The sequence below is a fragment of the Pinus tabuliformis genome, chromosome Q (genome assembly GCF_031772625.1).
Source record: "Pinus tabuliformis cultivar Carrire ecotype Pingquan chromosome Q, CPIR1, whole genome shotgun sequence".
Classification (NCBI taxonomy): domain Eukaryota; kingdom Viridiplantae; phylum Streptophyta; class Pinopsida; order Pinales; family Pinaceae; genus Pinus; species Pinus tabuliformis.
Window position 1 is genome coordinate 1,056,783,477 of NC_142296.1, and position 15,069 is coordinate 1,056,798,545.

At 37.0% G+C, this 15,069-nt stretch overlaps 1 protein-coding gene and 1 long non-coding RNA gene across 3 annotated transcripts; one reads left to right on the plus strand and one right to left on the minus strand.

Moving 5' to 3' along the window:
- Positions 1–1,354: 1,354 nt before the first annotated feature.
- LOC149223148 (uncharacterized) lies at positions 1,355–2,355 on the minus strand. Of its 2 annotated transcripts, none has more exons than XM_089383234.1 (3): positions 2,039–2,355; positions 1,865–1,922; positions 1,355–1,760 (listed from the first exon to the last, which is right to left on the minus strand). In XM_089383234.1, exons 1-3 carry the CDS (start codon positions 2,348–2,350, stop codon positions 1,726–1,728), a joined length of 405 nt encoding a protein of 134 aa, XP_089239360.1. In that variant the 5' UTR covers positions 2,351–2,355; the 3' UTR covers positions 1,355–1,725. The 2 variants fall into 2 exon arrangements, with proteins under 2 accessions (XP_089239360.1, XP_089239361.1); XM_089383235.1 differs by having other exon boundaries at positions 2,013–2,354.
- Positions 2,356–4,527: 2,172 nt separating this feature from the next.
- LOC149223149 (uncharacterized) lies at positions 4,528–5,218 on the plus strand. Its single transcript, XR_016248948.1, has 3 exons — positions 4,528–4,648; positions 4,763–4,821; positions 4,940–5,218. It is a non-coding gene; the product is annotated as an uncharacterized LOC149223149 (long non-coding RNA).
- The last annotated feature ends 9,851 nt before the right edge of the window (positions 5,219–15,069 follow it).

The window sequence follows — 15,069 nt, forward strand, 5'->3', positions numbered from 1 at the left end:
GCAATAGTCTTGTTGAGGGCTGCAGGCCTGCAAGACGGCTCGGGGGGAGAATCCAACGAAGTGGATCTCAAGGTTGGGAGGATAAGAGCAAAGACATTGCAGGTGATCTCTGAAAGTAAGGGCTTCAGTAGCGGGAATAACCAGGTACGCCTTCTCTGATCCATTATTGAATAAAGAACAGGTATTGAAATGTACAGATAGGACACAAAACTGAACTTGTATTATTTCCTGTAGTTGTTATGGTAACCAGGTAATGCATACAGTTCTAAGACATCGTTAATGAACAAGGTGTGGTCACCCCTGTATCTGTATTAATGTTTAAAAGCTGCATGGTTACTATACGCTCCGCAGAGTCCAATAGTAAGCCATTAAAACGGAATGGACGCCTGTGTTAGAACAACTGTGAGTGAAAACTTGAAGTAAGGGTAAACAAAACCCTTATGGAAGACTGTGACAAATAACTAAGAGGGGAACCCGAGAATAAGGGTAAACTATACCCTTAAGAATGAAGACACTAAGTTAATTGTTTGGTAAGGCTGATTAGGAACCGGATTAAATAACACAGTCCACTAGCACAGAATCCGGCTTTGCATGTAACAGTAACAGTATATGAGATATTGTATAGCACGCGAATTAAACTGTACAGAATCATTTATTAGTTTATCACTGTATAAGTTAAACAAGAAGTGTAACCGAATGCTGTATACATCAACGATATGCGTGATTAAAAGTCATTTGAGCAAGAAATATTATGTAAACTCACACTGTACAGAGGTAGCATTATTATGGAACAGTACCGTAAAGAAAACTGTATAAGAGATAACATTAATGAAACAGTGCCGTAAAGAGAACTGCATAGAGATAACATTATTATGATTATTATGAAGTAATGCTGTAAAAGAAGTAATGCACGGTAATAACAGTGCTGCTCATCAAACGAGAATGTCAGACCCAGTGACGGGTTGACAATTACCTGGAGCAGAAACAATAAAAACTAACCTAATGTACAGGAAGTCAGAATATAATGTCAAGCTAAGGGCAGCAAAACGAAACATAAACGATGGTTATCCATGTAATAAACCGGCAGTTAGAGCCACTGTAAGCATCTGTACGCGCAGAGGCAGTCTCTGCACCCATGTAACGGATGCAGGACTAACCTCGAGTCGCTTAACCATATATATATAAGGAATAGACTTACAAGAACTCAATGTATGGGGAAACTTCAATATCTAAAACATAAACGCATATTGCAGTAAACCCTTAAAGCTATGACTTCCTTGAGCAACAGATGAGTAACCAACATCAATATATTGAAATAAGACTTCCATATGAACCGACATTGCAAGAATGGCAAAACCATTAGTGATTATGGATAGTTCTGTGAATAGAAACACAAGTATTCATTAAGACAGCTGTGCAAAACATTACTGTAGCCGTGATAAGTCTAGACGAAGGAGACAGCGGTAAACCGCACCAGACACTACCATTACAAGCAACATAGCTTCATATATCTGCTACTATAAAAGTAATATAGCATCAGGTATCCGTTCTTACAAAGTAACAAAGCTTTACATAACTGAAATAGCTCGGAAGAGCCTCAAAGTATACAGAACATTAAAACCCTGAGACCCTAGCTAATACCCTACTCAGAAATATAGGTAGTGGGGCGTGCAAGCCATAACCCTAAGGGTTCAACAGGGCAGACCGGCATGTAGAGGCCGTCTGTTAAGTGCTCAGGGGTTTGGAACATGGAACCCGACCTGAGACATTAAGCAGGAAAACGAGCCATGTCTCAGCTACGGTCAACAAACAATATCACCATAAACCATTTGTTAAAATGAAATTAGTGAGCGGGTGAACATACCTGTAAACTTCGCTAACCCGAATCCTCCTGCACGCTGACAAACCGATGTGTGCATGACCTGCATGGTAAACAACCGGACACAGTGAGAGTATGCAGAGGGTTAAGTATAACGAAAGCATAGCTATAGAGCCGACGGCAAAGGGAATACCAGATGGGTAGCAGAGGAATCGATACCAGAACCATGAACCGGAGCTGTTGCAGAGTGGTCCGTCGGAGTGTGGAAGGGCTCGGCTGTAGTGGTGGACTGCAAATGAGCTCTGTCCGATGAAACCGGTGGATAAATATCAATTGCCAAACCCTAAACACATCAGAACCGTTCGATGAAGGTGCATAGATCTCCACCGTTGGTGTAGGCGGGAGATCCTGGCGCGAATTCCCGTGTGGGCCAACTCTCCGCAAGGCACATGACTTCACGTGGAGTGGAGCCATCTGGCCACGGAAAGGGTGAGTTGGGCGCTGATACAATCTCCACCTGTAACCTAGCATATTGAACGAGCCAAATATGACAGATAGGTTTCCAAAGCATTAAACACTGTTATTAAACTGTGACATGACAGTGAACCACGTGCACGGGTATGTTATTACCTAAGGTTCATGTTAATATATATGTAACAGCATACGTAATTGCAGAACCGGCCTAACATAAAATTAATATTTAATGAGATGGGTACAGGTTGGCGGGTCCTGTAATGATAGTTAAACTCGTTTGTTTAGGGTGGGAAGGTTAATGAAAAGACCTTCACCCTTAATTTTTTTTTATAATTATGCAATTTAGTTAAAGAGATCGTGACAGCTTACCCATCAAGCTTGTGATTTCAATAACTCGATTAAGTAAACCTAATAGATCCATCTTTACTCTGGATCTACGCGGAGAGAGATCAAATCTTTTTTCACTCTATGCTAGTTGGCATATCAAGATATTTGAAGATCAAATCTTTTTCACTCTATGCTAGTTGGCATATCAAGATATTTGATCCCTCTCGGCCCTTAGTAGATCCAGAGTAAACATGGATCTATACTGCTTAATTCTCCCCTTTAAATAGGCTACATTCCACTTGAATACCATGGGTCAATACCATTGGTTCTCAATACCATAGGTCAATACCATGTGCTATCTTTATTCTTATTAATATTAATACTAAGGTTAATATTTTTTTTGCATGATATTAATAATAATTTGGCCCATAGGTTTCACCTAAATAAAACCCCTTTTTTGAGTGTTGGTAAATATAAAGTGAATTCTGGAGTAAATATAAAAAAAATGTTTTATTTATTTACCATATCTCTCATTTATTTATATTTTTATTAATTTACCATACACCTTTTATAAATATGGTATTTGGCCCATAAACTTCACCTAAATAAAACCCCTTTTTTGGGTATTCATAAATAATTAGAGGTTTATGGAGTAAATATAAAAGAGAGGTTTTATTTATTACCATACCTCTAGTTTATTTATATTTTTATTTATTTACTATACCTTTGGAGTAAGTATAAAAAGAGGTTTTATTTACCATACCATAGCTCCAATTTAAATGTTTACGTTTACATTTACAGCTACGTTTACGTTTACATGTTTACGTGAGATCTAACTAATGTTAAATGTTAAACATTACATGTTCTCACCTAATGTTAAATGTTAAACATTACATCTTAAATGTTTACATTTACGGTTTTACATTTACATGTTTACGTGAGATCTAACTAAGAATTAAACCCAAATATAAAATAATAGTAATAAACTTTGGGAAAAGGGAAAAAGTGGAAGCATTTTTCTTTTCGTTTTTTTTATAGTGACAAGGGGAATAATGAGTAATAATAATTATTATTTAAAGAACGAAGCATTAAATTAGTAGAGATACAAAAGAGGACAACATTTTTATTGAGTGAGACAATGAATTATAGGATTTAAGATTGGTTAAGTGATTTGTTGTCACGTCCCCATGGGAATATACCACAATTTTTTTTTTACTTATAATGCTAACCCTTTATATACATGCATATCAACCTTAATAATACCAAGTAATTAATTAATTCTTGATTACCGACATGTAACTGGGTTTTTTTTTTTTTTTTTTTTTTTTTTTTTTTTTTTTTTTTTTTTTTTTTCCGAAGGTGGCAAAACCTATCAAACTCAGGTGCCAAACCAACAGTGAGGACAGCCATCTCTGGCTGCTATCCGCGAATGTCGGTTTGACTCATCACCGTTATCAAGGAAAACCACGCCACCTGTAATAACCCGCTGGTGGTCCGTAAGGGAGCAGGCTTTCACTCCTGCCAGATGCCTCTGGGTCTTGGGCCGTTAACCTGTTTCCTTACGTCCGAGGAAGACGAGCTCTTAGCCAAGCAGAAGCAGTTTAACTGGGTTATATACGTATGTTAATTCTTTGACAATTCATAACTCCCTTGATATTTATACACATGGCATTACGTTATCGTTGTATGGCTTGTCTGTCATGTTCAATGGTACCATACATCCACCCAAGCGCCAGGTGTGAGGGAACATTAATGGCTCAGCTACCTTGGCCAGGTGGCTGGCATCGTACTCGACCCATGTGAAACTTTGGAGGGAACGCTGTTGATGCGCGCCAACTCCCATCCGAACGAACGGTGAGGATCTTCCGAGCTGATCTAAGGGCTCACAATGAATTCAGGGTTTAGTGGGTTTATAAAAATCTCGGGCCGCAAGACTCGGGTTCATTTGCACCTGTTCAGTTGGTGGTGCTCACTTCTGCTCCACGGATCCTTTCTGCTCTTAGTGCCGGCTCATTTCAGTCAACCCAGGTAATATCCGCCGAGTCTCAGCTATTACACATGGCTCATTTTCTTTGATAGTATCGTTGTCACAGGTTATTGTTCTGGTTATATTAATCTAACCTCAAGTTTTGGATTGTGCAGGCACCGGCTCCTTGGTCTCCATTCCGCGACAGGTATTCCAGGAATCCGGAACATACCAGGTATTTCCCTTACATGGGTTTGTAGATCCACAATGTATTTGAAATCTTAAGGATTTATATGCGGATTCGATCCTTCGACCTGGGGTTTCCTCCTGACAACTTTCACCTGTTGTCTCAGGTTTACCCTCTTTGGTCAAACCGGGTTAGGATAAGCGGTAGGCCTCCTCGTGCCGGAGCCGTGCCTAATCTGGTTATGCAATATTGATATATATGTATTTTGTTTTTCATTCAGTTTGTAAATCTTACTTTGGAAACTCACGGCAACCCTTGCCGGAACTTGGTTTAAGTCAAGACTGTTATTTAACTCTTCTGTTGTTATAAACTCGCAATGAGTTTTGTCGGATGTAATGCATATTTGCCGAGACCAGGATTTACCCTCGGTTCTCTGGTTATCTTATGAATTGTCTAGTGCCATACCCTGCGGGGTTCTCTTTTTCATGACATTGAATATATATATATAGAAATGAGTTACTTCTTTGAACGCACAAAGCGTATTTGCATTTATCTTGGTTATATCGAGCAATCGTTTGTCTGTGTTTTATGTGATTCCACTCTTCAGATTTGTTATGGGGTTTTTATTTATTAAGTTACGGCCGTTTGTCTTTTAATATACTGGCTTAACCCCCTCGAGGGTTTGATAATACTCACAAGGGTTTGTGGCATTGAAACCCTCTGCTCACACAACCTCTCGTACCTGAGACGGAGGTTAAGTGACCGCTGTCACAGTGTTCTGGGCTTATAGAGCGCCTCTCAGGTTGTTAATATGTTTCATTACAGACATAAATGTTTATATTCATCTAACTGAGGTTGCATATATTGTAGAATGAGACCCTAAGTACTGGGTTTCGATGAGTTATCTCTGAGAACGGATTTCCGTATAGCATGAGGCACACAATGTCTTCTGTGGTTTCGTGATTACACAGTTATTTAATATATATGCTGTTTCCGTTCCTATAGTTATAGTTCGCATGATGGTTTTTCCCCATCGAACCATTCATGCATTATCGCTGTGTTTTACTATTATGCTGTTAAGAACTTTATAAGGTTTCTCATACGACTACAGATAGTCATGTAGCGATTCATGCAGTCAGTTATATCTTGGGTTTTCTCACAGCTAATGTGTTTTCGATTCTTATGATTTATGCATTAACTGCTACAGCGTTCTCTTATCGGCTCTATCTGTAGATTGTATGTAATCTTACAGCTTCCAGATATCAACTCGGTCTGTAGCTTATGTATTGTACTCACAGTTATTATATGTTAACTGTCGGTAGTTTATGCATTGTTCTACAGTTGTCACCTATTGACTCGGCCTGTAGCTTATGCACTGTTTACAGCTTTCATTCAGCTAACCTACATTTGTATCATAGTTATCATGGATTGATATAACATTTAGTTCACCATCGATGAGTTTAAACAGACCGCAATATAGACTCATAGAGCTGTATGCAATACTTCCATTAACTAAGTAGTTAACTATCACTCAGAAAACTGAAGCTTCGCTGTACTTTCTTTTTTATACCAGTATACAAAATATAGAAAGCTAAGTCTGGTAACAACCCATACCTGTTTTGTCAGACACATGAATTTCAATGCTCCAGAATTTCACCTGCAACTTGTAGGCTTGCTCTTATCCACCCAACCATGAGATCCAGTGATACCTTGGATTCTCCCCCCGAGCTGTCTTGCAGGCCTGCAGTCCTCAACAAGACACTTGCACAGTTGTGCTAGGGTTATCTGGTCCTCACCAGACTTAACCCTCTCTTTCTTTCTTTTCCTTTCTTTCTCACAGATTTTCCTCTCCCTCTCTGTCACCACAGACCAGGGACTTTTCCTCCCAGGACTTTTCCTGGCTGAGGGTTAGTTTTCTTTTCAGTTTCTATAACTGTTTCTTTTTCCAAATCCTCCCTTAGGAGACTGCCAGCATTTACACAAAATATCTTCCATTTATAAATAAAAATAATAATATCTTTTAACAAAAAGTAATTAGTAGTTCACACTAATTTCTTACCATGGTAACTTTCATAATTACTAGTTTTACGGGGTCATTACATTTGTAAAGATATTTTATTAGATAGTTCATCAATAAATTTGATAAAATTATACATAAAATCCAAAATCTATCTTATGAGGCTTTATTTCTCCTTACCTTTTTGGATTTGTAATATATTGTTTATTGTATATGCATGCAAATTATAATTATGTAAAAAATAGGGAACAACAAAATAAAAACTCACAAACTATAAGGTGACATAAGGTATATCTTGGAAGATGAGGTTGCTAGAGTCTTTTTCTCTGAATGAAAAAGGGATGCAAGTACAAAGTAGTGAGGCTTGCGGCCTATGTGTTTCTATAGCGCACAAATCCTCTCTGTTTGCTCACTCCCTTTCCCTCTTGGCTACTTTGCTCATCTATGAAACAAAATGCACTCGAATATAATGGAACCCCTTTTCCTCCCAGTGGCTCGGTTATAACACAACCTGATAGCGTACTAATGGTTAAGTTTGACTCCCTCAACTCTTAGCTAGAGTTACAATATGGACTCTTCTAGAGTCATGATCATCATGATTAAGCGGCTAGCTCCCTTTCCATGAGCAATGGGCGCTAATGCGACATACTCTTGAATTATGGTGGTCCAAATAAGAAGGTCAAATTTCAAGTGGCATAAATTTTGCATACAAACTCTGATTCAAGTGATTCTTTTGTCGTTGGAAAGGTATCTATGTGTAGAATAACATAAAAAGGTGTGGCACTTACGCTGAAAAGTTTTACCCCCAAAAAATGTCACCATGATGCCTCAAATTGCCCCTGGAAGGTTTCAGACCTCAATTTTCGAAACTCAGTATTGCCAATAATAATGGTTTTGTGAGCTTATTCCTCCATTTTTCCACTCCAATAGAATTGAGATGGATGAAAAAATACATAATGATTCAATTCAGATGATAGCTCCCATTTTGGGAGGCTTTTTGTCCCTAAAAGATTTTATTAAATAAGGGCAAGACATTTTTCCTCCCCCTTCTCTCGGGAGCACCATTTAGCCTTGCCTGGAAGCTGTCCTTTCAAATCAATTTGATCTGAATTCATGAATGAACAAAATGAAATACACATTTAAACAGAACTTAGAGATACAACGAAAGAACATAAATTTAATTAATTAATAATAAGTACTGAAAATTATTTACATGCAGAATAGAACAAACTAGCTTGGACGATGGTAGTTTATCTTTGAGAAGAGATGCGATGGCTACATGCCTTCTGAACCGTGTTACAATGAGTCTCAGAGGCCTTTTTACCATAAAAAAGAAGTGTGAAACCTTAACCCTAGGAGATGAAATGCCAACAACTTTGGGCCTCGTTGGGGTAAATTGGACCCCTAACTTCCCAGGGTCATAACTTTGGCATACGATCTTCGTTTGGCTATCACAGTACCTTGTTTCGAAGATCTCCATGAGGAGGTAATAAAAAATGTGTGAAACATATTCTGACATTTTTCCAATCTCGTTGTTTTCCTAGAAAACGTCGTTTAGGACCTCGAAACAACTTCAGAAGTTTAGTAATGGAAAAACTGCAAAAAATAGAAAGTTGTGCTAGAATTAAGGAAACTGAAAGGAAATGGTGTTGGGGGTCCAAGTGGAATAGGCGGGTAGCCACCAATATCCTCCTTGATCACAATTTTCCAAAGGTGATATTGCCCCTATCTACTAGTTCTAGACATTTTCTCCAAAATTGTATCCTCTATCAACTATGCTTGAGCATCAAGTGCCAAATCCTCTACAGAAGGTAGGAACTTCTCTTCTTCTTCCTAATCTAGAATGGAAGGCTCATAGATTTTTAGTTTCTCTACATTCACCACTGGTAAATGCACATGCATGGGGATAGACTGAGTCTATAAGCATTTCTTCCCATCTTTTATAGTATTTGGTGTTGAATTTTTGTAGCTATGGTCAATATTCATAATTGTTATTTTATCCCTCCAAATAAATGTAATAATGTATTCAAGACATGTTATTCATGTCGACTTCAAAAAGAGGGAAATTTGAATTTTCAAACTATGTATTCTTTCTTCCAAAAGTAAGGTCGACTTCAAGTCGCCTCGGCCCTAGAGAGGTGAACCTTGGGTTCTCTTATCCACTATAAATACACTACTCATCTTCATCCAAAAGGAAAGAAATTCAGATCTCTTTTGTTCACTTATGGGACTCCTCTAAAGTAGCAAAAGAAGACTTTCTAAGGCATATCAAATCTCTCTTGTAATACATCAAATGCTCCTCTCTACAAGACAAGTTCTGGACATACTTAAGAAGATGAAGAGACTGAGCTTATGGACATATCACCTTCTAAGAAGAATAAAAGAATATCATATTTGGAAGGTAAATTTTTAGTATGAGGTCAAATTTTGGAGCAAAAGGAAATTTTAAGCAAACCTAATTCTTTGTGGAACATTGAAATTTTTGAGGTACATTAGAATGAGTTTATGAGGCTACTTTTTATTGGCATGGTTTGACCTATGCCTATTAATGGTCAGTTTGACTTCTATTTTGACTTGAAATATTAGATGTATCTCATGTTTATTTGAACAATTTCTCTAAGGAAAAGGTTGTTAGATTTTTTCCTCATGTGGGTTTTCCCATGGTAAAATATCTTATGTTTCTTGTCTCGATGACTCTTTATGATCCTACTATCTATTGTTGAATATATTTTGTGTAATTGATTAATGAGTAATGTGAATATGAAATAATTTGAAGTAAATATCATTAGAAGTAATTATAAGATAGAAGACCTTTTGAAAAATCAACATGGTATCAGAGGGGTAAAAGAGCAACCTTGTCAAGTCTTGAAGAAAAACCAAGATCCTTAATGGGAATCCATAGTCATCTAAGGAAGTTATCCCCACAAGTTATAAAGCTACATGTCTATTGGACAAAGTAAATCCAAGCCTCCATTGATTCCTGAAGAAGGACCGAAGATCCTAGAGAGAGAACCAACAAATCTCAAGTCATTCTCAAATAGGTTCAAATATATCTGAGGTAAAGTCTTAGTCTGAACCTTAGAAGGCTGAAAGGCCAACCGATGTTTAAAACAACAATTCCCTCAACAAATCTCTTTCCTCGAGCATTGGAATATGTATCCCTCTCTCATCCATTTAAATAATTACAAGTATTTACAATGAGAGAAATATTGACCAGGGGATGTCACAGTCCTATCCCCCTTGGGGGGGAGCAACATCCTTAGTGTTCAATAACCATATACAACAAAACATGATTTAGACCAAGCATTGCTCATTATGGGGATTTATACAAACAACGTTGTAAGACTCTTTACATTGTATTTACATTTGCTTATACTTCGCAAATAAGAAAGGATATGTTTCCCGCACCAGTTCAACTATTTCCCATGTGGGTTCCTCGGGCCCAAAGTGTCTCCACTGTACTTTGAGTTTCTCTATTACTTGGTTCTGGAGTGTGGGCTACCTATGATCCAAGATGCACAAAGGTTCTGGTTGGAACTCTTCCTCTGGTTGTACCTATAACATAGAACAATCAATTACATCATTAGCATCCTACACATATATTTTAAGCAATGAAACATGGAAAACATCATTCACTTTAATTGATGGAAAAAAAGCTAGCCTATAGGCCACCAACCCTATCCTTTCAAGCACTTCAAATGGCCCACAAAACCATGGTCAAATATAGCCGTTTCTGGGTCAATTATAGCCGTTTGCCCGATCCAGTCTAATATAGTCGTTTTTAAGTCAAACCTAGCCGTTGGAAGGTCTGTTCTCCCTATTTAATATGTAGCCATGATCTGATTCTTCAACTTGTCCTGACGATGAACCACACTCACTGGTTCGAAACACGTCGAAAAATGTATTATCATGTGATTTACACCGAAAAGCTTTTCGTAAATTTGAGTTCTTTTTGTATCATTTTGAGCAATATAGTTTACATGCTTTGATTTGTAGACTTATTCATCTTAAAAACATTTATAATATTGTGTGCTAACAATTTATTGTTTCACTTTTCAGGATTACTTTGGCTTTCCATTTTAAAGCATTTCACTTCGTTTTAAGCAAATAAAATTTTATTTCTTAAATAAAGAATACTTTGAAGGCACTCGTTATTTATGTATTTCATGCTTATCTCGTGTATTTATGGCTATTGCTCATATCAGTTTTTTGCTTCTAAATCTTAAAGAAATAATATATTTAACTCTAACAATTCTCCTATAAACTCACATCTTTTTAACTTAACTTTTCATTAGGGACCACCCCCCTTAGCTAACCTAGGAGATAGCTCAAATGGAGAGAGTTGGGATTAGTTTGAGAGCCCATTCTCTGAGTTCACTTCCACCAACCACACCTTGTGGGGTTGAAGGCTATTCTCACTGACTTGTAGGTAGGTGTAGGCAGTAGGGTCAATAGGTTAGCAGTGGTTTCTTGGTATAGTAGGAAGCAGATATCTGTTGCACTCAACTCAGCAGAAGCAGAGTACATGGTTGCAATTCAAGCAGCATGTGAGGCAATCTGGATGAGAAAAATTATTGTTGGGTTATTTGGTCAGATGATGGATCCTACTGTGATTTACTGTGATAATTAGAGTTGTATCCAACTCTCTAAGAATCATGTATTTCATGATTGATCTAAGCATATCGACATCCGATATCACCATCTACGATAGTGTGTGCAGAGGTTGATCATGTTGTTTGAGTACATTCCTACAGAGGAACAAGATGCAGATATTTTGACGAAGGCTTTGTCAAAGGGAAAATTTGAGTTCCATAGAGGCAGAATCAGGGTATCAAATAATACCTTTCTTGTTGAGAGGGAGTGTTGAAAATGCAACAAGAAAATCTTATTTTGACTTTGCCTTGGTCAAACAAGATTAAAATTTCAATTTCAATTTCAGTAAAATACTTGTAGGCAGTTAACTGAGGTGACATGGCACTTGTCACTCAATTAACTTAGTTAATTCGAGTAGGAAACACTTGAGTTCAATTTAGTATGATTGATTTCTAATTTCTAGCAATATATTTCAGTTAATTTGAATTATTATGAGTTTAACTAGTTCTAAATGTTAGAGAACTAGTGGATGGTCCAATAGTGGGGTGTGTACCTCAGTGATCAACTAGTTAACTCATAAATCAACCCAAAATAATTGGTGCATGTAGATAACTCAAGTTACCCAATTGATATTGGATTTCAAGGGCAACGTACTATCGATTGTAGACTATTCCGAAGTGTACAGGTGGTGCATGCAATTAGAGAAGGGTCTATAAGAATTGCGCAATACTCATGGAGCAATTTCCCTAATTAATAGGGGTTAATTCCTCAGGAAACAACACAAGGAAATAGGAGCTCAGCAAACATGAAATTTGGTTGAGTGTTGACCAGGGTCAATCTGTGAAGCAGTGATATAGACTATAGACTATATGTTCTTGGTAACCCTATAAAGAAGTCCATCAAAATTACTTGCCACTTCCATTCTAGAATGTGAATAGTCTATTATAATTCAATTAGTTGTTTGCAATTGATCTTCACTTGTTGGTACTTTATGCATTTGGAGATAAAATCCGCCACCTCTCTTTTTAAACCAGGCTAGAAATAAAATTTCTTGATGGTTGTCAACATCTTCTGGTGATATGGGTGACCATAATATGACTTGGCATGAAATTCTTCTAATATGAGTCTCTTCAAATCATTGTTATTTGGTTCATAAATTCTGCATTTGAATTTAGTCAGTCCTTTTTATGTATGGCAATAGTCCTTATCGTCATTTCCTTGAGAGCCTTGTTGTAGCTTCTCTCTTTAATTGGTGATACTTTTTGTCTTGTTTCCCAATGTTTTTTATCTTCTCTTCAAGATTAGTTCCATAGGAACTTAATGTTGTTAATTGGTTTAATTTCACCCTCCCATTGAGTGCATAAACTACTCTATTATATATTTGATTTCAAAATCGAACTTGTTGAGCGTGGCTAGCCATCTAGCTTGTCTTGCATTTAATTGAGGCTAATCAAAAAAATATTTCAATCCTCCATGATCATTCATTAGGGTGAAGTTTTTCTACTAAGAAGATATTGTCTCCACATCTTCATCGCATGGATGATGGCAGCCAATTCCAAATCACGGGTTACACAATTATGTTCATGTTCATTCAACTTTTAGGATTCATAGCATACTACTTGACCATTATGAATCAAGGCTCCACCAAGTCCCTCCTTGCAGGAATCCGTGCATAATAATAATGAAATCCTTTTCAGGATCTACTATTCTTAACACTGGTGCATTGGTCAATATTTGGTTAAGTTGATTGAGGCTTTTAGCACAATCAACTATCCATTCAAACCTCTTCCCTTTCTTTTGCAAAGCATTAATTGGACAACCAATCTTGGACAAATTTTTAATAAATCTCTTGTGTTAACCTGTCAGTCCCATGAAGGACCTAACTTCAGCCACATTTTTACGTGTTGGCCATTCCATGGTAGCCTTGATCTTCTCAGGATCAACTACTACTCTTTACTTGGAGACAATGTGTCCCAAATAATGAATCCAAGAAGGAAGGAAATTTCACCTACTAAGCTTTGCATAAAGCTTATGCTCTCTTAGAAATTATAGTACTGCGACCAAATGCTCTTCATGGTCCCACTTGGTACTTTAATAGATCAAAGTGTCATCAACAAAGACTATGACAAACTTATCCAAATAAGGGCACAACACATTGTTCATAAGGCACATAAAAGTTGTAGGTGCATCGGTAAGCCCAAAAGGCACTACCACAAATTCATAATGCACATACCTTGTTTTAAATGTTGTTTTATGGATATCTTCATATTCTATACACACATGATGATATCCTGATCTCAGATCAATTTTAGAGAATATTGTTGCTCCTCTTAACTGGTCAAATAAGTCATCGATTCACAATAATGGATACTTCTTCTTTATGGTCACCTTGTTTAGTTGTCAGTAATCAATGCACAACCTAAGTGTGTCATCCTTCTTCTTAACAAAAAAAATTGGTGCTCCTCATGAAGACACACTCGACCTTCACTACAACAAAATTACCCTCTAGCAAAGGTTTTTGTGGAAGCCCCTATAAAACTAGCCCAAAAATCCATTTCTAGCAGAGATCACTGACGAAGTTGGGCGAGAAAATGTTTTAGCTGATGTTTTTTAATGGTGTGTCTATAATACACTAATGCACCAGTGCATTACTATAAATAGACACATCAATGCATAACATCATATGGTGCACCATGGTAGAGTTATTTTATATAAATAAAAATAGTGGTGCGCTAAGTAAATATGATGCACTAGTAAATATACTACTCGATAGCACCAAAAAATGGTTAAATTTAAAAAAAAAAAGTCAATCGTAAAATTCATTTTGCCTAGTTTGGTGTTATACTCTCAATACACCCTAGTGCTAAACCAGTATACGAATGCCCCATTGCATAAACAATATGGTGCATTGTTGTGGAGATTTTTATTTACAAATAGTTGTGCACATATGATATTATACACATTGGCGTCGTTAATTGGACTGTCGAAATTCTATGCAGATTCAAAATTGCTCATGTAATTTACTAAAACATAAAACTTGAATCTACTCTACTCATTTGTGAAAAGCAATTCATGATCGAGAAAGGAAATCATAAACATGCGACATGAATCAATACACAAACATGGAGAATTATCTAGGGGAAAGAAACTACTCAAAACCCCTTCCTATATGTATTGCATTGATTAGAAAATAGAGAAGAAATGCAATGCCTGCTCAAGCCTAAGAAACCTTTGCACTAGTATAGTCTATATCACTGCTTCACAGATTGACCCTGGTCAACACTCAACCAAATTTCATGTTTTCTGAGCTCCTATTTCCTTGTGTTGTTCCCTGAGGAATTAACCCCTATTAATTAGGGAAATTTCTCCATGAGTATTGCACAATTCTTATAGACCCTTCTCTAATTGCATGCACCACCTGTACACTTCAGAATAGTCTACAATCGATAGTACATTTCCCTTGAAATCCAATATCAATTGGGTAACTTGAGTTATCTACATGGACCAATTATTTTGGGTTGATTTATGAGTTAACTAGTTGATCACTGAGGTACACACCCCACTATTGGACCATCCACTAGTTCTCTAACATTTAGAACTAGTTAAACTCATAATAATTCAAATTAACTGAAATATATTGCTAGAAATTAGAAATCAATCAGACTAAATTGAACTCAAGTGTTTCC